This window comes from Manis javanica, chromosome X (assembly GCF_040802235.1).
Source record: "Manis javanica isolate MJ-LG chromosome X, MJ_LKY, whole genome shotgun sequence".
Classification (NCBI taxonomy): domain Eukaryota; kingdom Metazoa; phylum Chordata; class Mammalia; order Pholidota; family Manidae; genus Manis; species Manis javanica.
The window spans coordinates 59,216,662-59,240,857 of NC_133174.1; the positions used below are offsets into that span (position 1 = coordinate 59,216,662).

The window sequence follows — 24,196 nt, forward strand, 5'->3', positions numbered from 1 at the left end:
CATAAACATGTTCATAGAGGTACAGAAAAATATTTAAGAACTGAGGGATGAATTTAAGATGGAGAATCAATCATTAAGAAATTACATATATAAAATGAAGCATAGAATGGAGGAATTTAAAAGCAGATTAGATGTAGTAGAAGAGATAGTAAATGGAATAGAAATTAGATAAGAGGAATACAAAGAAGCTGAGGCACAGAGAGAAAAATGGATCTCTAAGAATGAAAGAATATTGAGAGAACTGTGTGACCAATCCCAATGGAACAATATCTGCATTATAGAGGTACCAGAAGAGGAAGAGAGAAAAAGGGATATAAAGTGTTATTGAGGAGATAATTGCTGAAAACTTCCCCAATCTAGGGAAGGAGATAGTCTCTTGAACCATGGAGGTGCACAGATCTCCCAACACAAGGGACCCAAGGAAGATGACACCAAGGCGTATAATAATTAAAATGTCAAAGATCAAGGATAAAGACAGACTCTTAAAAGCAGCTAGAGAGAGAAAAAAGATCACATACAAAGGAAAATCCATCAGGCTATCATCAGACTTCCAACAGAAACCTTACAGGCCAGGAGGGAGTGGCATGATATATGTAATGCAATGAAGCAGAGGGACCTCGAACCAAGAATACACTACCCAGGAAGGTTATCATTTAAATTTGAAGGAGGGATAAACAATTTTCAGATAAGCAAAAGCTGAGAGAATTTACCTCCCACAAACCATTTCTACAGTGCATTTTGGAGGGACTGCTATATATGTAAGTATTCCTAAGGTTAAATAAATGTTACCCAAGGGATAGAGAAAGAGTACAGAACATGATACTTCACATATAAAGAATGGAGGAGGAAGAAAAAGGAGAAAAAAAAAGAACCTTTAAGTTGTGTTTGTAATAGCATACAAAGTGAGTTAAATTAGACTGCTACATAGGGAATTACCCTTGAATCTTTGGTAACCACGAATCTAAAGCCTGCAGTGGCAACAAGTACATACCTATCGATAATCACCCTAAATGTAAATGGTCTGAATGTACCAATCAAAAGATATAGAGTCACTGAATGGATATAAAAATGAAGACCTGTCTATATGCTGCCTACAAGAGACTCACGTTAAACCCAAAGACATACACAGACTGAAAGTGAAGGGATGGAAGAAGATATTTCATGCAACTAAAAGGGGGAAAATAGCAGGAGTTGCAGTACTTGTATCAGAAAAAATATATTTCAGAATAAAGAAAGTCACAAAAGACAAAGAAGGACACTATATAATGATAAAGGGGTCAGTCCAACAAGAGGATATAATCATAAAAATATGCATCCAACACAGGAGTACCTCTGTATGTGAAACAAATACTAACAGAGTTAAAAGGGGAAATAGAATGCAATGCATACATTTTAGGAGACTTCAACACACCACTCGCTCAAAGGTCAGATCAACCAGGCAGAAAATAAGTAAGGAGACAGAGGCACTGAAAAACATATTAGAACAGATGGCCCTTATAGACATCTACAGAATACTTCATCCAAAAGCAGCAGTATATATGTTCTTCTCAGGTGCACATGGAACATTTTCAAGAATAGATCATATAGTAGGCCACAAAAAGAGCATCAGTAAATTCAAAAAGATTGAAACTGAAATTGTACCAACCAGCTTCTCAGATCATAAAGGTGTGAAACTAGAAATACACAAAGAAAACAGAAAAGCCCACAAATACATTGAGGCTTAATAACATGCTCTTCAATAATCAATGGATCAATGACCAAATAAAAACAGAGAACAAGCAATAAGCAATGTATGGAGACAAATGACAACAATAATTCAACACCGCAAAATCTGTAGAATGCAGCGAAGGCCATGCTAAGAGGGAAGTATATTGCAATACAGGCCTACCTCAGGAAAGAACAATTCCAAATGAACAGTCTAAACTCACAATTAATGAAACTAGAAAAAGAAGAACAAATGAGGCCCAAAGTCACTAGAAGGAGGGACATAATAAAGATTAGAGCAGAAATAAATAAAATTTAGAAGAATCAAACAATAAAAGAATCAATGAAAACAAAAGCTGATTTTTCAAGAAAATAAACAAAATAGTTAAATCCCTAGCAAGACTTATTAAGAGGAAAAGAGAATCTACACACATAAACAGAATCAGAAATGAGAAAGGAAAAATCATGACAGACCCCACAGAAATACAAAGAACTATTAGAGAATACTATGAAAATCTATATGCTAACAAGCAGGATAACCTAGAAGAAATGGACAACTTTCTAGAAAAATACAACCTTCTAAGGCTGACCCAGGAACAAACAGAAAATCTAAACAGACCAAGTACCAGCAATGAAATTGAATTGGTAATCAAAAAACTACCCAAGAATAAAACCCCTGGGCAAGATGGATTCACTGCTAAATTTCATCAGACATTTAGAGAAGACATAACACCCATTCTTCTTAAAGTTTTCCAAAAAGTAGAAGAGGAGGGAATACTTCCAAACTCATTCTGTAAAGCCAGCATCACTCTATACTGAAACCAGGCAAAGACCCAACAAAAAAAGAAAAAAAAAACAGACCAATATCCCTGATAAACATAGATGCAAAAATACTCAACAAAATATTAGCAAACTGAATTAAAAAATACATCAAGAGGATCATACACCATGATCAAGTGGGATTCAGCTCGGATGCAAGGAAGGTACAACATTTGAATATCCATCAACTTCATCCACCACATCAACAAAAAGGGCAAAAACCACACTATCATCTCCATAGATTCCAAAAAAGCATTTGACAAAATTCGACATCCATTCATGATAAAAACTCTCAACAAAATGGTTATAGAGGGCAAGTACCTCAACATAATAAAGGCCATATATGACAAACCCACAGTCAACATCATACTTAACAGCGAGAAGCTGAAAGCTTTTCCCCTAAGATAGGGAAAAAGACAAGGATGCCCACTCTCCCCACTTTTATTCAACACAGTACTGGAGGTCCTAGCCATGGCAATCAGACAAAACAAAGAAATAAAGGGCATCAGGATTGGTGAGGAAGAAGTCAAACTGTCATGATTTGCAGATGACATGATATTGTACATAAAAAACCCTGAAGACTCCACTCCAAAATTACTGGAATAAATATCTGAATTCAGCAAAGTTGCAGGATACAAAATTAATACACAGAAATCTATTGCTTTCCTTAACAATGAACTAGCAGAAAGAGAAATCAGAAAAACAATTCCATTCACAATTGCATCAAAAAGAATAAAATACCTAGGAATAAACCTAACCAAGGAAGAGAAACTTATACCCTGAAAACTACAAGACACTCTTAAGAGAAATTAAAGAGGACACTAATGAATAGAAATTCATCGCATGCTCTTGGCTAGGAAGAATTAATATTGTCAAAATGACCATCCTGCCTAAAGAAATCTACGGATTCAATGTAATCCCTATCAAAATACCAACAGCATTCTTCAACAAACTTGAAGAAATCATCCTAAAATACATATGGAACCACAAAGGCCCCAAATAGCTAAAGCAATCCTAAGAAGGAAGAATAAAGGAAGGAGGATCTCCTTTCCCAACTTCAAGCTCTACTACAAAGCCACAGTAATGCAGACAATTTGGCACTGGCAGAAGAACAGACCCACAGACCAGTGGAACAGAATAGAGTCCAGATATAACCCAAACATATACAGTCAATTAATATATGATAAAGGAGCCATGGATATACAATGGGGAAATGACAGCCTCTTCAACAGCTAGTGGTAGCAAAACTGGACAGCTACATGTAAGAGAATGAAAGTGGATATTTGTCTAACCCCATACACAAAAGCAAATTCAAATGGATCAAAGACCTGAATGTAAGTCATGAAACCATAAAACTCTGAGAAAAAAACATAGGCAAAAATCTCTTGGACATAAACATGAGTGACTTCTTCATGAACATATCTCCCTGGGCAAGGGAAACAAAAGCAAAAATGAACAATTGGGACTATATCAAGCTGAAAAGCTTCTGCACAGCATAGGACACCATCAAAAGAACAAAAAAGGCATCCTGCAGTATGGGAGAATATATTCATAAATGACATATCCAATAAAGGGATTGATATCCAAAATATATAAAGAGCTCATTCACCTCAACAAACAAAAGCAAATGGTCTAATTAAAAAATGGGCAGAGGATCTGAACAGACACTTCTCCAAAGAAGAAATTCAGATGGCGAACAGGCACATGAAAAGATGGTTCACATTGCTAATCATCAGAGAAATGCAAATTAAAATCACAATGAGATATCACCTCACACCAGTTAGGATGCCTACCACCATCCAAAAGACATACAACAACAAATGTTGGTGAGAATGTGGAGAAAGGGGAACCCTTCTACACTGCAGGTGGAAATGTAAATTTGTTCAACCATGGTGGAAAGCAGTATGGCGTTTCCTCAAAAAACTCAAAGTAGAAATACCATTTGACCCAGGAATTCCACTCCTAGAAATTTGCCCTAGGAATGCAGCAGCCCAGTTAATAAAAGACATATGCACCTTTATGTTTATCTCAGCATTATTTACAATAGTGAAGAAATGGAAGCAACCTAAGTGTCCATGAGTAGATGAATGGATAAAGAAGAGGTGGTACATATACACAATGGAATATTATTCAGCCATAAGAAGAAAACAATCCTATTTGCAACAACATGGATGGAAGTAAAGGGTATTATGCTCAGTGAAATAAGCCAGGTGGAAAAAGACAAGTATCAAACGATTTCACTCATCTCTGGAGTATAAGAATAAAGAAAAAACTGAAGGAACAAAACAGCAGCAGACTCACAGAACCTTAGATGGGACTAACAGTTACCAAAGGGAAATGGACTGTGGATGATGGGTGGGAAGGGAGGGGGAAGGGGGAAGGGGTCACTATGATAAGCACATATAATGTAGGGGGGCACGGGGAAGACAGTACAGCACAGAGGAGACAAGTAGTGATTCTATAGCATCTTCCTACACTGATGGACTGTGACTGTAATGGTGTATGTGGTGGGGACTTGATAATGGGGAGTCTAGTAGCCATGATGTTGCTCATGTAATTGTACATTAATGATACAGAAAAAAAAGTTATAGCGGGACAACAATCTAAAATAACCGATTCATAACTGTGATCGTATTGTCACAGTTCTTCACTTATTTAATTTTTGCTCTGTAATTGAAGTGGAGTATATAAGGGGCTGTGGTGGAAGGAGAATATTTATAGGTGGTGTCTCTTGAATTCCAGATGAGATTGTGGAAGTGCTATCTGACACTAACGAGGAGCTGCCCGCCCAGGAGTTCCCCATAATTGTTGACAGCTATGATGATGATGACAGCAATGGTTTTGTGAGGCCTGTGATCAGAACAGAAGATTTGACTGGTCAGGTCCAAATTTCCTAAGATGAAACAGAGGTGGATGAGGCTGCTGCCTCTTAGCACAGTTCATCTGATGGTGGTGAGCAGGATCTTGGTGAAAATTTTGGCCAACCAGAAAACGATCCTGAGGCCAACCCAGATGTTTTGGATAAAAAGTTGCCAACTGATGCCAAGCCTGCACCTGCAGAGGACCAACCAAGGAAGAGGAAATACAAAACCAAGAGTATAACTGTGACAACTGGTAAGTAAATTAAACCAAGAATGCCTGTCCCTCTGCTTATGCCTAGCCTGCCACTTGTGCCAGCCACGCCTGCCATGCCGTTTCCCTAGGATATGTCTGCCTTGTTGGGTCTGCCTATCCTGCCTGCCAACCCTGGGCCATTTCAGCAACTTCCTAGTGACCAAGGAAGGCAGCCATCTTCCTGGGACGGTCTTCCTGGTAGCGGGAGAAGCACACCCATGTCTTAGTACTTGCCATTGCATCCATCTGGAGTGCTTTCTCCCTGCACTTATCCTGAGGAGTTCCCATTTTCCTTAGCACCCAGCCCCATTGTCACTTCCTTTAGGAAGCCATGAGCCAGAGTTGCTGCTCCCTTCTGGGTTCCCAAAGCTCTTAGACCCTGTCTCTACTAATGCATTTGCACAACTGTGTTAGGTTTCTGCATCTCTTGATAGGAGGACTCGTGAACTCCTCTTTTAGTCTCTCCCAGAGTCGAGCCTGCTATTTGGCACATAATGAATGTTTAATAATTTTTTTAAATAAATGAAGGAATGACACTACTGATATATGAGTCTTTGGCTAGAGCAACCATAGAGCAACCAGTGGTGTGGGTGCTAGACAGAGGTGAAAAGATTTGACCTGTGTGTCATCTAGAATATGAGCTGCTCTCCTCAGAGCAAGCGTGTGAACGATGCCAGACGATTCCTCAGGCTGCATTTTCCTCAGTTGCCCACAGCCTAACCTCTGACAGCATGCTCCTTTAGCCACTGGTACCTGTGACTGAATCCCGCCCTTTCACTCTGCTGGTGACTCCAGGCCTGTGGGCAGAGTGGTAAAGCTTGTTGTGCTGACTGGCTGCTGGAGCAGTGTGCAGGCTTCAGGGCTTCAGATGGAAGTGTTCACTGACACACATGGCCCTGGGCTGGGCTCTGGGGGCTTCTCCTGGGTTCACCTTTCTGCCAGTTGCTTGATGGCACCACTTTGCCAGGTATAAATGAACTATTATGTTTGCAGGTAGGAGAGTACAAAAAGAGCATGCACCCTCAGAGAAGCGTGCTGCAGCAAAATTGGAAAAATGCAAGCCTGGGTATGTACTGCTCATGCTCAGCTGGACAGGCGCTGAGTGTCATCACAGCCACACGTTAAGGAGTCCATGGGCCTTCGGGGGTCCCCAGGGGGTGAAGGAGGCTGGCATGGGAGGCAGACAGGGTTCCCATCCCTGAGTTGGGAGGGCATGGGGAGGAGGAAGAGGTGTCCGTCCTCTGAGTTTACTTTGTCCTCAAACTCAGAATAAAGGATGTTGGGTAGGCAATGCTACAGTTTTTCAGGTGAAGTGCATACAGCCCGGTGGCCACCAGCTAGCACTAAACCAAAGCAGACTGGGAGGCAGTGGCAAGAAGGCCCAGCCGACATGCTCCACCCTGCTGGGGCTGCAGGAGGGCAGTCCAAGTCACCTTCCAGTTTTCCTAGTGGTTTGGATGCACCCAGTTACTCTCTGGACTTACATATATTCTGGCGAATTTCTAAAGCTTAGCCATTAGGAGGAACTACATTGCTTGCCGTTCCTTTATTTTTAAGTTGTACATAATTGATGGAAAACACCAGGTTATTTAGACCAAAGACATGTTGCCACTTAGAGCAAAAAATGAACATATTTCCTCATTTAGATTCTAGGAACTTCTCGCTTTTTTCCCTTAGTAGTACGAGGTAGTAAGCATGGTTTTCTTGACTGGTTTTACTTGCATTCAGGACTAATGCATACTTACCTCTGAGTTATCCTGCAAGAGAAGGGATCTATTTGAAGGACTGTATGTTTGTTGATTTGTTTTTCACCTGTATATTGGGACAATAAATGCATCTTAAGGGGAGAGGCCTAATGATGTGTCAGGCATTGTGGTGACAGAGCAACGTGGACCTGAGCAGAGAGGCTGTCTCTGTTTCTGCTCTCCTCTCTGGGTGAGGTCTCTGGTAGCAATTCCACATGTTTTCTCTTAGGTGGACCCCTTTTCAGCAGAGTTTCTTTGGCTTCCTAGATACATATGTAAGCCACTCTGCCAATAGGGGCATGTGTCTTGGCTTAGTTCTCAGGTTGCTTTGCCTAGAGAATATGACAAAAGAAGTAAGAAGCTGTCCTTTGGTGTCATTGGCCTGCATCATCCCAAGGAGGGGGTGAGTCTGTTTGGACTCCTCACTGTTGCCACATCTTTCTTGTCCCAGTGGGTAGGCTTCCTGTTGTGCTCGGCATTGTTCCTGTGTAGGCTGCTTGCTGGTCATGCTGTCTGACGTACCCATTTGGGGTCTCATCGGCTCTTCTGATGTGGACATGCTCAGCCTGCAGTGAAGTGGCTCAGGTATTGGGGTGAAGGTGCGCTAAGCCACATGGCCTACTTGATGTGAGCACACACCCACGCACACACCCACACACAGGTCTTGTTCACTACTGAGGTCTGCAGACGATTCTGGTTTTCATCTGCCACCTTTTCTGATGCAAATTTGCTTTCAGAAGTAATTTGAGGTAGAAATGTTAGTCAATCATATCCGGTTTTGGGGTGAAGACCCTCCCTTTAGCTGCCTTTGCTTTGTCTGGTGTTTCTTCTCCCCCCCACATACACAAGCCACCTCACAGCCACCTCACAGAGGGCGTATTTTGTGACTTAACGGTTGATGAGTATCCTGGCAAAAACCTCAGTCTCAGGAGTTCTGGTCTGTCAGAAACTCACTCTGCTATGTTTGTTCCTGTTTGATCTTTCCAGCTCTTGTGGGCTCCTTTCTTTGGACTTGTGGATTGCTCCAGGCAAGACAAAAATGCTTCAGTTTAAATAAATAGTTGTTCTAAATGTGAGTCCTTTATGTGCCAAGCACTGTTCTTTGTGCATTTGAACTGGGCCTTGAAAGATGGGGCAGCAATACTGGTCTAGTGGGAACACCATGAGATTTGGGCCAGAAAATTCAGTGTCTCAGTGGACTTTGGGTCAGTCACTTAGCTCTGAGCTTCAGTTTTCTCATCTGCAAAGTTGAGATTATAAGAATAGTGATTGCTTCCTTGATGGGTGGTTGTGAGGATTAAATATGATAATGCAAGAGAAAGTTCTTTACAAATGATAAAGCGCTACACAGAAGGTCACTCACAGGAGAGGTGGAGATGTGGTCATTCTAGGCCTTGGGAAAATAGGTAGGGCTGAGGCATGAGTGAACTGTGGGAAATCACAGTTCATGTCCAGGGAACGTTCAAGTTGCCCACTTTGGACAGAGTGGAAAGGTGGCTGGCAATTGAGGTTGGGACCCAGTTGACCTGGGCCACACAGTCAGTGAAAAGCCAGGGAGGGACATAGTTGGAACATGGCCTAAGGAAACTAATCTGGAGGTGTGTTGTGGTTGGATTGGAAGAGAAAGAGTCTAGAGGTAAGGAACACCATGAGAGCAGTGCTGTGGGAGCAAGGCCTAAAGGGGAGGCCCTGTACTTGAACCAGGGTGGTGGTGGTGGGGTGGGAAGGAGGGGCTGCATGGAAAGATGTGGAGGAGGTGTAGTGGTCTGTCTTCATGCCTAGCTGAATATGGGGCAAGGGAGAAGGTGACTTTTCAAATGTCCTCGGCTTTTTGATAACAGAAGTTGGATAATTATGCACATCTAGCTGGAGACATACTCATGTTAGTCAGTTGGGCATTTGCACTGGGCAATTCTAAACTCAACTGGATCTTGGGGGAGAGACTGAGACTGCAGATACAGGTGTGGGAACACTCCTGTTGAGATTGAAACTGTGGTCTTCACATCTCTGAAAATGTGCAATAGTGAAGAGAAAAAGGCTATGAATGCAACCTTGGGAAATGCCCTCATAGAAGGAGCTGGAAGGAAAAAGGACCAGCAAGTTGCCAAATCTCCTGGGCCACAAGCTCTATGTATGCATTTCTTCTGTTTATTAGGTGTATAAAACTCAGTTGAATTTACCTCGGCAGGGTTGTTATGTGCAAAATACCTGGGTGTTTCTTGCATGGCCTTGAAAAGTCAAAATGGTATTCTGGAAGGAATTACAAGCAAAATAAGGATTAACTGGATGAGAGAATCTACACCCTGCTTAACAACTCTGTCTTTGATAACAAGGTACAACTAATGAATAAGCACTTACTGAGCTCCTGCTGTATGCCCAGGACTCTTGGGTTCTGCGAGGTGTGATGTATTTCCTGCCTGGAGAAGTGTCAGTGCAGATGGAGACATGCATACATGAAATAACTAGAGAATACTTGTGGGTTGTAATGTATGCTCCAGACGGCTATGACCACAGATGGGCAGAGGCAGAAGTCACTAAGAACCCAAGCAGTCAAGATATAGGATTGCCTGGAGGAAGTGAAATTTGTTCTGGTTCTGGAAGGATGGTCAGTGGAGAAAACACCAATGGTGCAGGAGAGGGCATGTGTTGAGCTTTGACTAGCTGAAAAAGAGGTTCATAGCTGAAGAATAACGAGAAGGAGTTCTGTGACCTTGGGCAAGTTATTTCACCTCTCATTGCCTTAGTTTCTTCATCTGTAAAATGGGGACAATAATACTACCTACCATTTCATAGAGTTATTGTGTTAGGCCTTGGTAAATTAATCCACCTCAAGGGCCTAGAACACGGCCTAGGACATAGTTAGCAATACATGTCACCTATTATTATGTTTGAGAGCATAGGACTGGGTACCAGAAGGCTTTGGGAATCAGGTTGAAGGAGCTGAACTTGAAATCAATAGGCACAGGGATGTGATATGATAGGAAGGAAAGGCTGCTGAAAGCAATTAATCTGTCAGTAGCACCAGGGCATGAACTGGATTGGGCAGAATCTGGAAGCAGAGACCCATTGGTCATTAGGTTTTTCAAACTTTATTGTCTCTGGTAACAAAACTTTCTACAGGGAAAGGTTTCAGATCTTTCTAAAGGTTCCCTAGCCTTTGGTGCCCTCCCCAGTGACAGGGGTGTTACAGCAGATGATGGATGAAGGGAGCCTTAAGTGTTCTGAATTGCATTTCAGTTTTGCCTCAGTCTGCTTACTCACAGGTTTCCATCTCCTACCTCAGCAAGCATGGACTGCTTTCCTTGGCTGCCCCTGACTTTTGACTCCATATAAGGAAGGATGAGTCCTGCATTCATGTACTCTGAACAGTCTCACTTGTGTCCTGGTTGCCTGTTAATTGTCTTTACCTGAGCTTCAGCTTGGCTTTTTATCTTCTCCAGAATGTTTAGATTTGCAAAACTGTTAATAGTTTCTGGTCTGCTTAGAACTGCTCTCTGATTCACTCTTGTTTGCTTTTCTTTATTTTTAGCTGCCAGAGAAAATAGATATTGTCTGGAATAATAAAATGCTGAGAACAGCTGGCTTATGTACCACCTGCAATAATTGGTACACGAAGGGGCATTATGCTAAGGTTCAGATTGCACTGAAAGTCTGCGACTCTGCAGGTGATGGCAGGAGCAATGAGAGCTTTCCTGTTGTGCTCTTTCCTCAGGCACAGTGTTTGATGAGTTCTTTTTAGGTGCTGGTATTCTCTGACGCCCTCGGTCACAGCTTTACCCATTATTCTTGGGTGGGCAGGCCTACTGTGTGTTGCTTAAAGGATGTGATTAGTGGATGTCTCCCCATCCCCAAGAATCCACCTTGTCCTTCCTTCTACTATGCTAACCTTCTCTCCACAACTAGCTGTCTGTTGTGAGGGGCAGTATCTCCATTCTCCCAGTAACTGTGAGGTTCAAGGTTCCCTATAGGTACCCTAGCCAGTCACCAAATCTTCATAATGACTCTCCAGTCATTATTCCTTCTCCATCTTTGCCCCCGACCAGGTTTTGGCCCTCATCACCTCCCTCTACTCCCTGCTCTACTTGGTCTCCTGCACACCACTGCATTGTTCTCCGACTAAGAAGCCTTGGCCTTGCCAGTGCCTGGAGCCTGGCTTTCGGGCTGTCATAGGCTGCCTCTCTCCCACTTGGCTAGTCTTGTGTCTCATTGCCCGTGTGCTCCATGAGGCTTTCTTCACACTGGCTTTCAAAACATACCACATGCCTTCCCAGCCCCAACATTGGCTGACGTTTTTCACTACACCTAGAATGGCCTAAGATTGCAAATCCAGTCAATTGCTAAGGGCCCAGATCAGATCCTCCTGACCAAGTTCCCTGGCCATAGTGATTGCTCCCCACTCTGCCCACTTATATTCCTGGAGGATGGAAACCGAGGCTTGGCTGGATGTGTTTCTAGCAACATCCCACAAAAAAAATTGAGCACATTGGAGCTGCTCCAAAAAGACTTCTCACCTAAGGCTCTCTGCCACTAACAAAATGGAGTCAAAGTAGGTAGAAATTTCAGTTTCTGAATCCTGGGAAGATAACTCTAGTGCCAGCCTGCATATCCTCACATAATGTGGCTTTGGATCTGGTGGGGTTGAGAATCCAGGGCTGGTAGGGTAGCAGACCAGAAGGGGGTTGATTTAAGTACACATAATTTCTGGGATACTTCAGAAGACTGACTCTGGGATACTTTGATCCATGAAATATGCCATGTGGCCGCCTGGCTGCTTGATGGTGACTATGATTCTCATGGTGACACATGGAAGTATCATGCCAGAAAATCTAATATGGTGGGAGAAGGAGCCAAGATGGCATGAGTAGGGCAGTGCAAATCTCCTCCCAAAACCATATATATTTTTGAAAATACAACTATTCCTAAAAAAGAAATTAGAGGATACAGTACAACAGCCAGGCTACATCTACATCTGAGAGAACTCAGCATCTCACGAAGGGGGTAAGATACAAGCTGCGTTCCGGTGGGACCCGAGCGCTCTCCCCACCCCAGCTCCCTGGCGAGAGGAAAGGAGTCAGAGCGGGGAGGGAGTGGAAGTGCAGGACTGCTAAATAACCAGCTCTAGTAATCCACACTGGGAGTGCAGACACACAGTACATGGTGTGCTGGATATTAGGGAAACAGAACAGTAAAATCTGTGAGTGGGTCCCCACAGCCAGCACCCCTGGGACAAAAGAAAAGCGAATGCTTTTTGAAAGTCTTAAAGGGACAGGGACCTCACAGCTGGATGAAAGCATCCTGGCACACTCAGGCCAGCAGCTGGGAATCCAGGGAACTTTGGGCGCTCCAGCCTCCTGGGAGGCAATGTAGCCTTGAGGCCACTCATGGCAATAAACAGCCTGCCAGTCGTTCCCCCTCCAGCGCTGCCCCACCACAATGGCAGAGCAGTCAGGGAGTGGCTGCTTGTGCATGCACGTAGCACTGGAGTAACCGGGGAGTGGACAGACATGTGCCTGTAGCAAGCGAGCAGCTGGGGAGCAGCTGCGCAGGCACATGCAGTGGCGGAGCAGCTGGGGAGCGGCCACGCCCACAGCAACTGACCAGAATCTTCTCCTGGCGTGCAGCTGCCACGCTACTGCCTGATACAGGCAAAGGAAACTGGGGCAAGGTGCGAAGGGGCGTCGTTCTCGCAGGAGAGCACACCCGGGACACCTGACACTCCCCGCAGGGCTCTGGGCTACCCTGACAGTGACCCCGCCCATGGCAGTTTAGGGAATTAATCCAGAGGCTGCTCCAGGGGTGCAGGTAACCAACACAGGCAGCGGAGAAGGGCAAGGAGACCAGCAAGCAGGAAAGGACTTTGTTCTCCCAGCTGACACATGCGCTACCTGCCTACAACTACCTCTATCACCATGAAAAGGCAGAAGAATGTGGTCCAGTCCAGAATTACCCATACAACCCCCAAGAGAGGGTCTGGGGAGATAGATTTAACCAATCTTCCTGAAAAAGAATTCAAAATAAAGGTCATAACCATGCTGATGGACCTGCAGAGAAATATGCAAGAGCTAAAGGATCAAGTTAGGAGGGAGAATATAGAAATAAAACAATTTCTGGAAGGACTTAAGAGCAGACTGGATGAAGTGCAAGAGGCTGTTAATGGAATAGAAATCAGAGAACAGAAACACAGAGAAGCTGAGGCAGAGAGAAATAAAAGGATCTCCAGGAAGGAAAGAATATTAAGAGAATTGTGTGACCAATCCAAATGGAACGATATTCACATTATAGGAGTACCAGAAGCAGAAGAGAGAGTAAAAGGGATAGAAAGTGTCTTTGAAGAAATAATTGCTGAAAACTTCCCCAAACTGGGGGAGGAAATAGTCTCTCAGACCATGGAAGTCCACTCATCTCTCAACACTAAGGTACCCAAAGAAGACAACACCAAGACACATAATAATTAAAATGGCAAAGATCAAAGACAAGGACAGAGTATTAAAGGCAGCTAGAGAGAGAAAAAAGATCACATACTAAGGAAAACCCATCAGGCTATCATCAGACTTCTAAATGGAAACCTTACAGGCCAGAAGAGAATGGCATGATATATTTAATGCAATGAAACAGAACGGCCTTGAACCAAGAATACTGTATCCAGCACAACTAGCATTTAAATATGAAGGAGGGTTTAAACAATTCCCAGACAAGCAAAATTTGAGGGAATTTTCCTCCCACAAACCACCTCTACAGGATATTTTAAAGGGACTGCTCTAGATGGAAGCACTTCTAAGGCAAAATAGATGTCACCAGAGAAAATAAAATCACACCAAAGAAAGAAGACCACCCAAATACTAACTAAAGGCAAAAAATAAAATCAACTACTCATAAATAGCAGTGAAAGGAAACACAAAAGAGCACAGAATAAAACACCTAACATATAAAGAATGGAGGAGGAAGACTAAGAAGGGAGATAAATAAAGAATCATTAGACCGTGTTTATAATAGCTTAATAAGCGAGTGAGGTTAGACAGTTAGATAGTAAAGGAGCTACCCTCGAACTTTTGGTAACCATGAATCTAAAGCCTGCAATGGCAATAAGTACATATCTTTCAATAATCACCCTAAATGTAAATGGACTCAATGCACCAATCAAAAGACATAGAGTAATAGAATGGATAAAAAAGCAAGACCCATCTATATGCTGTTTACAAGAGACTCACCTCAAACCCAAAGACATACGCAGACTAAAAGTCAAGCAATGGAAAAAGATATTTCATGCAAACAGTAGGGAGATAAAAGCAAGTGTTGCAGTACTAGTATCAGACAAAATAGACTTCAAAACAAAGAAAGTAACAAGAGATAAAGAAGGACATTACATAATGATAAAAGGGTCAGTCCAACAAGAGGATATAACCATTATAAATATATATATGCACCCAATACAGGAGCACCAACATATGTGAAACAAATACTAACAGAATTAAAGGAGGAAATAGAATGCAATGCATTCATTTTAGGAGACTTCAAAACACCACTCATTCCAAAGGACAGATCCACCAGACAGAAAATAAGTAAGGACACAGAAGCACTGAAAATCTAATATGGTGTACCCAGAGCTGGCCAGGATCACCCATTGCCATAGCTACAAGATTAACTACAAGATTCAGTATGAATGTACTCAGTGCCAAAGCAGGTTAGACACTTCTTAGACTTTTTCCCAACTATGTTTTTACCACAGCTTCCAAGGGGCTCTTCTGTGATTTTATTAGTAAGTCCATGGCTCTTTGACTTCGAGTGTCAAACCTCTCTACTCCTGTCCAAGTCCTCTCTCTCCATTCTCTCCTCCTCTGTGCTGGCCCAGCTCAATGCTGCTCAGTGCTCCACTCTGAGAACCCACAGAAAAAGTCTTGCTCTGAGCCCAGGGCCAGCAGCTCAGAGAAGATGCCAGGGTATGGTGACTGATTGGTGTCTCTTTCCTTCATAGGGTTGGCCGCTTCACTAAGTTGTTGGACACCAACGGCTTTATCTGTGCCAAATGCAAGGCCACTCTGGTTCTGTTGCCATCATATCATAAAGATGGAACCCTCATTGTGCCCCATGTGAGGCCATTTGCTATGTATGTGAAGGAGAATTACAGATTGATTTAGTGGGGAAACAAGGGGGTGAGCCATGGGGATGTGATGAGAACTCTGAGCAAAGATTATGCCCTTAAACAAAAAGAAGGTCGTTGAGGTTATCTGAGAGGACATTTCTGTGAGCTGGGTCCTCCGCTGGTTTAAGGAGTTTTAGAAAAATATCTTTGTTTCTGTGAAGTGATAAATATTAGAATTTGAGTTCTTTTTTGGTGCTTCGTGTTGTTAGTAATAATTATTCTTAACCCAAGTTTCCTATTGCTAACCATTGTTTGCCCTTGATAGTACTCAGAGGCCCTTTGGATACACCTTGGGTCTTATTTAGGTGCTGTGGTTGTTAACATGTAGAAAAGAATGCAAAAGAGAAATGCATTTTTGAGAGTGGCAGTTTGCAAGAATGATAATAGTGTTGGAAAGAGAACAAGTTTTAAAGGCAATGCTTCAAAACCAGGGCCACTGGCAGATACAACCTTGTCATACCTACCTAGAAATAAAAGATAAGCATATTTCATGAATTTAGTTGCTCTACACATAAAACGAAGTTATCTGAGCAATGTTACTTTTCATGAAATAAAAATTTTAGTAAGATATTTTCCACAATTCACTTGTTAGCAAAGGCTGTTCGTAGAAATAGGAGAAGCACGTTTCATGAATTTACTTGCTCTAGACATAAAATGAAGCCATCTAAGCAATGTGGATGAAATAAATTGTTTGTTCTAGACATTGAACGAAGCCATCTGAGCAACGTAACTGTTGAAATAAAAATTTCAGGAAGGTATTTCCTGCAATCCATTTGTTAGCAAAGTCTGTTTTTAGAAATAAAAGGCACACATGTTTCATGAATTTAACTGCTCTAGACACTGAATGAAGCCATTTGAACCAATGTAATTGTTCATGAAAAAAAATGTTTTCTGCAATTTTACTTGTTAGCAAAGTCTTTTCATCAACACCCTGTACCTAGAGTTGAACAGATCCTCAGATCTTTTGTCCAAGATCCCGGGCATCTGAAGCTCTCCAGGATGTGTCTGGAAGAGCACTCTCTGTTCTGAGTTTCTTATTTTTGTAACTGCCCAATAAACACTTAAGCAGCCTCCCCACTTCTGGGAGATACCCAGGATGTTTACTGGGATCCTTGTATTCATTGCCTATTGCTGCCATAACAAATTACCAGAAAGTTAGCGACTTAAAACAGTACAAAGGTCTTTTCTTACAGCTCTGGAGGTCAGAAGTCTGGCATGGACCTCACTGGGCTGAAATGAAGGTGTGGGCAGGGCTGCGTTCCTCTCTGCAGGCCCTTGGGGAGAATCTGTTGCCTTGTCTTGCAGCTTGTAAAGGCCACCGTCTTCCATCCTCAGCTGGCAACATCTGTTTCTCTGACTCTCTACCTCTGCTTCCCTCTTGCACTTCTAAGGACCCTTGTGATCACACTTTGGGCCCACCTGGATAATCCAAGAGAACATTCTTATTTTAAAATCATAAGATTGGCAACTTCAGTTCCCTATCGCCACATAAAATAACAGATTCACAAGTCCTGAAGGAAGATTAGGGAGTGGACATCTTTGGGGACCTGTTACTCAGTCTGCCACAAACATCTGTACTAGTCTAGCATCACTGATACTTTATTATAACAGGATGTGTTATTCTGCCATTTTCCTTCTGTCTGTCCTTCATTTTGCAGATGCTTGAGTGTTTCTTTAGTGGCCACAAACTGAAGCCTAATCACAAGCCAAAGGGGTTGGGTATGTGCACAGGATAGTACACGAACTTCTCTAGCTAAACCCCTGGGGTCCCTCCTCACCAGCCCCACCACCAGCCTTAACTACAGTCTCAGTAAAGGCCCAGCTGTCCTGTGAAACTGGATCATGGCATGTTGATGACTTTACTGGGGGAACTGACTATAGTGGTTCCACTCCTGCGAAGGGCAGGTCTGTCCTCTGCCTTCACTCAGTAGCCCTGTCACCTGCCCCTCTGGGAAGCCCTGGTCATTTCCTCCACTAACTTCCACCTCAGCTTTAGCCATGGGAAAATGCTCCCTATGGCCTGCCTATGCCTCCAGGTGGCCTGTGTGCTAATGACTCGGCAAGTCATCCAATCTTGTTGCTTTTCTTCAGTCTCACTGCCATTTATTGAGGAAGAGCCTGCCTCCCCTCTCACCTGAATAACCACAACAGCCTTGTAACTAGTCTGTCTGATACCATCACCTGACCCCAAACTAACTTTCAGTCTTATTTTCAACCCTTCTTTAACCTGAACCCTTAATTCTAGCTAGTTGGGAATCACTTACAATTCCTCCACTAAGCATCACTCTTTTCAGCCTTCCTACCTTTGCTACTATACTCCCTTCTGCCTGGGAATTGTTCTTTCCTTCTCTTTGCCCTTGGAAATACTTCTTGTCCTTCAAGGTCTGCTCATGTCTATCATAATGAAGCCTTCCCAGTGGCTCCAGCCAGAGGGTTCTGGGCCCCAGGCTCACTGTATGTGTCCCACATTTGCCTCATCCCATAGACTGCTTGGTATCATTGCTCCTCTCCACATCTGCCCTGCTGGCCTGAGCTTCTGGAGTGCATGGACTGTGTCTTATTCATGTCTGAAGGCCTTCTTCCCAAATTTTATGCCTAGACCATGTCCAGCCAGTCAATTAACTGCTTATCCCCCACCCATACACCTGGGTGCTTTCCTGTGATGACAAGAGTGCCCAGGAGGGCAAAGAAGAGGCTAGAAACAGATGTGAACACAGGCAGCACTGGCTGGGGCTGACCCAGGGCTGGGCAAGGAGGAGCAGGAAGTACATCCCTGGAGCCTGGTCAGGGCCAGTTGTAATGATGCACTACTTACACACCCTGGTCCCGATTATCTTGTTTATTGAAAAGTTTTAAGCAGAATTTTAGACACAAACATGAGCAAATGCAGAGGTCTTGTGGACCACAATCACAGCTGAGCTGGAGGCTTGGGCCACTGGGCAGCTTCCACTAAGCTGTTTGCCTCATGCTCCCTGTATGCAGGGAAGGCCAAGGTTTAATTACCAAACTAGAAGGGTGGTGGCACTCCAGGCAGCCAAGGTAATAAGGGCCTGAAGGCAGTCACCTCTGAAGGGACAGGCTGTCACTGAGGGCTTGGCAGTTAAGGAGCAGCAATGGCACAGCCCTCAGAGGCGGGAGAGTGAGGCTCCCTGGGAGGCCCAACTGGGGCTGCAGGGCAATCCCAGCAGTGTGAACGGGAAGGCTACAGGAAAGGGGGAGGAGCGTGCTGTGCGGGGGCAAGTCAGGCTGCATAGTGAAAGGGGAACCTTCATCCAGCCTCACAAGCCTGAGTAAGAGGCCTCTGTGGTCTCAGACCAGGATGAATCCTTGCGGGAAGATGGTGGCTGCCGCTGGTGGCCTCTCTGCTCTGGGCAGCCCAGGCGCATAAGTACCATCCACATACGCTCACGGAACTTGACCCCCACAAAGGCATAGAGCAGTGGGTTGAGGCAGCAGTGCATATAGCCCAGGCCTGAGGTGACAGACTTGGCCACATCCACATGACTTTCTCGGCCACAGTTGCGGGCCAGGGCCCCCAGGTCCATGAGGGTGTCCACCAGGGCTACCAGGTGGTAGGGGGTCCAGCAGAGGGCAAAGGCCACCACCACCACCACCACTAGCCGCATGGCTCGCAGCCGCCGCTGACCCCTGGAGACCAGCAGCACAGCCAGGATGCGGGCATAGCAGTAGGCCATGACTAGCAGGGGCAGCAGGAAACCAGCAACCAGCTGCAGGAGGCGCAAAGCAGAGCGGCCCACCTGCGGGAAGTTGTACTGGCAGTGTGTGGCGTTGAGGCGCTCGTCATGGTGGGCTGACAGGAAGATGAAGTCTGGCAGGGCAAAGAGCAGACAGAGGCCCCAGACAACCACGCAGGTGAGGGCCACACGGGTTGGGGGCCCCCGGCGGTAGAGCTGGGTGGCATGCACAATGCTCAGGTACCGGTCAAAGCTGATGCAGGCCAGCAGGAGGTCCCCTGCGTAGAAGTTGATGTTGAAAAGGGCACCTGCCACTTTGCAGAGGCCGGAGCCGAAGACCCACTGGACAGCTGTGTCCACTGCCCAGAGTGGGAGGGTCAGCACCAGGAGGGCATCAGCCACGGCCAGGTGGAGCAGGAAGGTGTCGGTGCTGCTGCGGGCTGCCCGCTGTCTCAGCAGCACGGCCACCACGGCGCCATTGCCCAGCAGCCCCAGCACGAAGAGGAGGCCATAAAGCACTGGCAGAAAAGCCCGGTCAAAGTTCAGGCTGAAGTCCTGGGGGCAGGGTGGGGAGGCACAGCAGGAGTCATTCTCATTCTCTCCGTAGTCATATGAAGAGCTACAGTTTTCCAGGAAGAGGACAAGATCTGAGGTTTGGAACTCTTGGCGCTCGCTCATCTGTTAAGGGAATGGGCTGTGTCAAGGCCTGACAACCACTCCGTGGAGATTTAGTCGGAGGAGCCTTTCCCAGAGCAGCTCCTGGGGGCGACTGGCTCCTGCCCCTGCCCCGGGCCTTGGCTACACCCTGTAACTTTCCCCTCCTTTCTTCCAAGGCCACACCTCCTAAACCCCACCTGCCCAGCCTGGGCCCCCATGGTAACTTCCCTTCTCAAAGGCTGCCTCTCTTACCCTCTGGACCATCTCAGACTGTGGCTGGAGGAAGAGCTGCCCAGGGGCTCTCCCTGCCCTCTCTCCTCTCTCCTCAGTGTCCTGACCACACCTAGTTCCACCCCCTTCTTTCCCGGGTGCCTCGCCACAGTCCTCACGCCCAGTCACTGGCCCCTCCTTTCCCTCCTCAGCCCTTGTCTGGGGACCCCAACTTCCTGCACCTCCTCCCCTCCCCCCCAGCTGGGGGGCCCCTTTACAAACCTCTGCTCCCTCCACCCCCGCAACACATGCTTTCTGCTCCTATTCTTCCCCTCCCTACACTGAGGCCTGCTACCCACTGGGGACTTCCCCACCAAACTCTCCCAGAAATTTTCCTTACCCCGTTCCTCCACAAACCACCCCAGAGCTGCATGCCCCCACAATGCCAATTCAGTCCAGCACTGAAGAGTCAAAGTTTAAAGTCAGAAGGGAAGGGAGCCTTGGAGGCGGTTGGGGGTGTGCCTCTACCTCCTGTAAGTACCACCTGAGGCACCAGAGCCAGAGAGGGAGGGGACCCACCTGTGGTCATCTGAAAGTTGGTGGCCAAGTTGGGTTCCCAATTCCTCATCTGGGGCTCCTGCCACACCCCTACAATCTCGACTTCCTCACCCAAACCTCTGGTGGCTCTGGCTTGTACTCCAGCCCCAACGTTCCCCCAGTGTCCTGGGCTCTGCACTCTGAGCTGTGGTCTGACCTGGCTGGGCAACAGCACTTACCTCAGGGACCATGGCTGGGCTGGTGGCTTCTTGGCTGCCTGGCTGCGTGCTGCCTGCCCCTCTGCTCTGCTGCTTGTGGTTGGAAACCTATACTACACAGAGGAAGTGAGGGTTTCACATGATTCTCACAGCAGCCTCTTCCATGGGGTTATCTATAGCAGACCTCCCTAGACCCATTGGAGTTCCTTTCCCAGCCAGGCCCCTGGCTGGGGGAAGCTGCCCTGGAAGAGCTGGCCACAAGCCTGGGACCAAAAAACCTGGAGCCTAGGGAAGGGCAGGGGCAGGTCCCTTGAGGGGAGAGGTTTGAAAGTGAAGCAGAGCTGCTGGGAAGGCAAGGACATCCCTGCCGCCAGGGTGCAGAACGGCTTCTCCCACCCTGGTGCAGTCAGTGCTCAATAAATTGGAACTTGTGCTCCTCTCTCTTGGGCTGGGGTTCATCTTTGCATAATTGTAGACTGAGTCACTAAGTGTGTTAAGTCTGTAAAGGAGATTAACCTTCTTAAAATAATGAAAATATTTTAAAGAAATCTATCACACTAAATCTGGTCCCTCCTTTTGCCCCTCCCTGTGAACCAAGAGTGGCAAGTAAAGGGAACAGCTAGTAATGAGCTTGCCAAGCTCTGTTCCAGATGTTACATTAGGTGCTTTCTCTGCCACTGCCTCATTCCAGTCACAAAGATCCCTTGTGGGGTGGGGGGTTGTCCCTCTGGCTAATCCAGAAAGGGGAAAGGCCTTCCCCAGGCATGGCAAGTAAGAGTGGGTGCTAGGGTTGAACCTGCCACTGTCTCACTCCCCTTTAACCACTCATCACACCATCTGCATGGGTTTTTAACAGATAAACTATGATATATTCATGCAGTTATAAACAAATGAACAGGGATGCATCTAGAAAAGCCAATGACCACATGATGGAAGAGGAAAGTTATAGAATAATGTGTAGAGTCTCACACCACTTATGTAAATTCTAAAAACCACATGCAAAAAACAATACCATATTGCTTTGAATACAGCTATTTGTTGTGGAAGTTCAAAACAGGGACTGGAGATACCACGAATTCATGAGAGTAGGTGCTTCTGGGGCAAGAAGGAGACTTGGGTTGGGGATGAGTACTTTTGGAGAGTACTTGGGTTGGGTGCTTTTGAGAGAAAGCACCTCCTGAACTTCGAGGAAAATCTGTACAGCTTGTTTGTGGAGCAAAGTCCCCTCTATGGCTGCCCAATATGACAGTTCTCCTCCTGACTTAGTCCTTAGCTCCCCACTCCACACCCTTCTCCCCTCCCATCACTCTGTCCTCCTAATTTGCCTCTCCCAAGCAGTTTCCTCTTTTCCTTTCCCTACCCCTGAGATGAAAAGGAGAGGGAGGTGGACACAAAGACCATGCTAGTCCATGGCTTTGGTGTCCAGTTTGCTGCCAGAGTGCTTCACCAGAGCTTCCAGGCTGAGGCCTGGAATTCAGTTCAAACTTCTTGACAAGACTTGTGAGCCAACAAAGACTTTCCCCACTTTCTTTGGTCAGAACATGTGACTATCCTTGTTCTCAACAGCTTGTCACTTGCAGGGTCCAGGCCAGAGGGAACCAAGGAACTGGAGGAGGTCAGGAGCAGTGCGAGTGGAGGGGCCCAGGGGGATTCCAGAAGCCAAGTGGTTAGGATGGTGGAACTTGGTACCTGACTGGCTGTGGGGTGAGCAAGAGGGGCGGGAGGGGGGTCCATGGTTTCCTGAGGCTGGTCTGGACTAGTTTCCATTCACTGGGCTTCTATACTCAAAGAAGTGAGGACAGATGACCACAGCTCTATTCGTTCCAATTAAAGGAGGGTCTGTATTCTGCAGTTATGCCCTTCATCCCCTTTTTGGTTTTAAAAAGATCTTTTCTATATGAAATGATGGTGAAAAGAGCTGAGGGTTTTGGAAATACCTTGTGTTGGCAAAGGCTGACCAATCAATGTGGGCCCTCCAAATAGATGTTGGAATGTTATGGGTCCCTGTGAAATTTCAAAGTCTAGGGACCCCCTAGTCTCCTTCCTGTGCCCCAGTGTCCTCATTTGCCACATGGGGACAATGATTCCTGAGCAGGAGAAATGAGAGGAGGTCAGACCAGAGGTTTGCAAAGGTGCAGAGCTCTTCTTTCTGAGTGGGGCTGTACCCTGACAGGCCAGCCTGAGCTGCAGAATGAGCTGCTCTCGCTGTTCCCCATGTGGCTGTGGTGCAGTGGGAAGAGTGTTGAACTTGTCTGGCTCCAGCTCTGACTCTACCCTGTCCAACTGTGTGACCTTGGACAAATGGCATAACTGTTTTGAGAGGGTTATTATAAGATGAACTGAACTGAGATAACCGAGGCCGTAAGGCCTCTAGCATGGGCCCCTGCTCTTAGTGCTGAGTGAGGGGGAGATGGGTGGCCACCCTAGAGTCACTGGGAGCCCTTCCTGTCTGGGGGCAGAGGAGCTGGGGGTAGAGGTGCTGCCTTGTGGGGCCTGTGGGTGTGGGCTGGCCTCATCTTTTGGCCGCCCAGCTGTGTAAGCTCAGGAAAATCATTTCACCTCTCCGCCTTGGTTTCCTCTCCTGAGAAGTCAGGATAAAGGCAGTATGCATGTTAGATAACTGTCGAACCACTGTGTTATACCCCTGAAACCAATATAGTATTGTACATCAACTATACTTCCATGAAAAAAGGCAGTATACAAGTGATGAGCTTGCTCTGCACACTGCAAACGACACACGCAGAAAGTGTCTGGCCCAGGCTAGGTGCCCGGTGAGCAGCAGTTTCCTCCTCTTCTAGTAACTTTCCAAACCAGCCCCTCCCAGTCCTCAGAAAGGCGGGTCTGTGGCGGACTTCTGTTTTTCTTGGCTCAATCGTCTTGGAAGGTGCCTTTATACCAGTGTCGAGTGGAGCCTTTGGCCCTCTCAATTGGTCCTCTCCTCGCCCAAGCAGCCTCCAGACCAGGTCAGAGGCAGGCTGGCCCTTGGGGTGTCCTGCCCTCGGAGTTCTGGTAGATGCATTCCCCGCCCCCTCCACCCCCACTTCTGCCTTCCTGAGCAGACAGTGGGGAAGCATGAGGAGGAAGTTAGTCAAAGTGAAGCTGCTCTGGGCCCCACCTGTGGTCAAGGTGTGAACTCTGCACCTGTCTCTTCTCTGCCACCCATCCCCCTGTTTTTTTTCTTTCTTTCACACCTTTGGGCTGTGGTTTGGGGAGATGGGAGGTTCAGAGGTCTGAGCACTGGGCCCAGTCCCTCACAGGAAGGAGGTCCTCCACAGCTCTCTGTCAGGCCAGCCAGGGAAGGGGGCCATTTCCTCTTCCTCCCCCTCTGTGTCTTCTGCCACACAGCCTCTCTCACAG

General features: G+C 46.0%; 2 protein-coding genes across 3 annotated transcripts; one reads left to right on the forward strand and one right to left on the reverse strand.

Moving 5' to 3' along the window:
• Positions 1–9,577: 9,577 nt before the first annotated feature.
• GCNA (germ cell nuclear acidic peptidase) lies at positions 9,578–15,517 on the forward strand. The gene is given in 5 exon segments (XM_017672941.3): positions 9,578–9,715; positions 10,912–11,047; positions 12,101–12,216; positions 14,957–15,063; positions 15,355–15,517. Coding segments are annotated over 5 exon segments (660 nt in total).
• A 2,836-nt stretch (positions 15,518–18,353) lies between these two features.
• On the reverse strand, positions 18,354–20,921 carry CXCR3 (C-X-C motif chemokine receptor 3). Of its 2 annotated transcripts, none has more exons than XM_017672942.2 (2): positions 20,861–20,921; positions 18,354–19,895 (listed from the first exon to the last, which is right to left on the reverse strand). In XM_017672942.2, the coding sequence occupies exons 1-2, from the start codon at positions 20,870–20,872 to the stop codon at positions 18,801–18,803; spliced, it is 1,107 nt and encodes a 368-aa protein (XP_017528431.1). In that variant the 5' UTR covers positions 20,873–20,921; the 3' UTR covers positions 18,354–18,800. The 2 variants fall into 2 exon arrangements, with proteins under 2 accessions (XP_017528431.1, XP_073083550.1); XM_073227449.1 differs by lacking the exon at positions 20,861–20,921 and adding an exon at positions 20,664–20,773.
• Between the last annotated feature and the right edge of the window lie 3,275 nt (positions 20,922–24,196).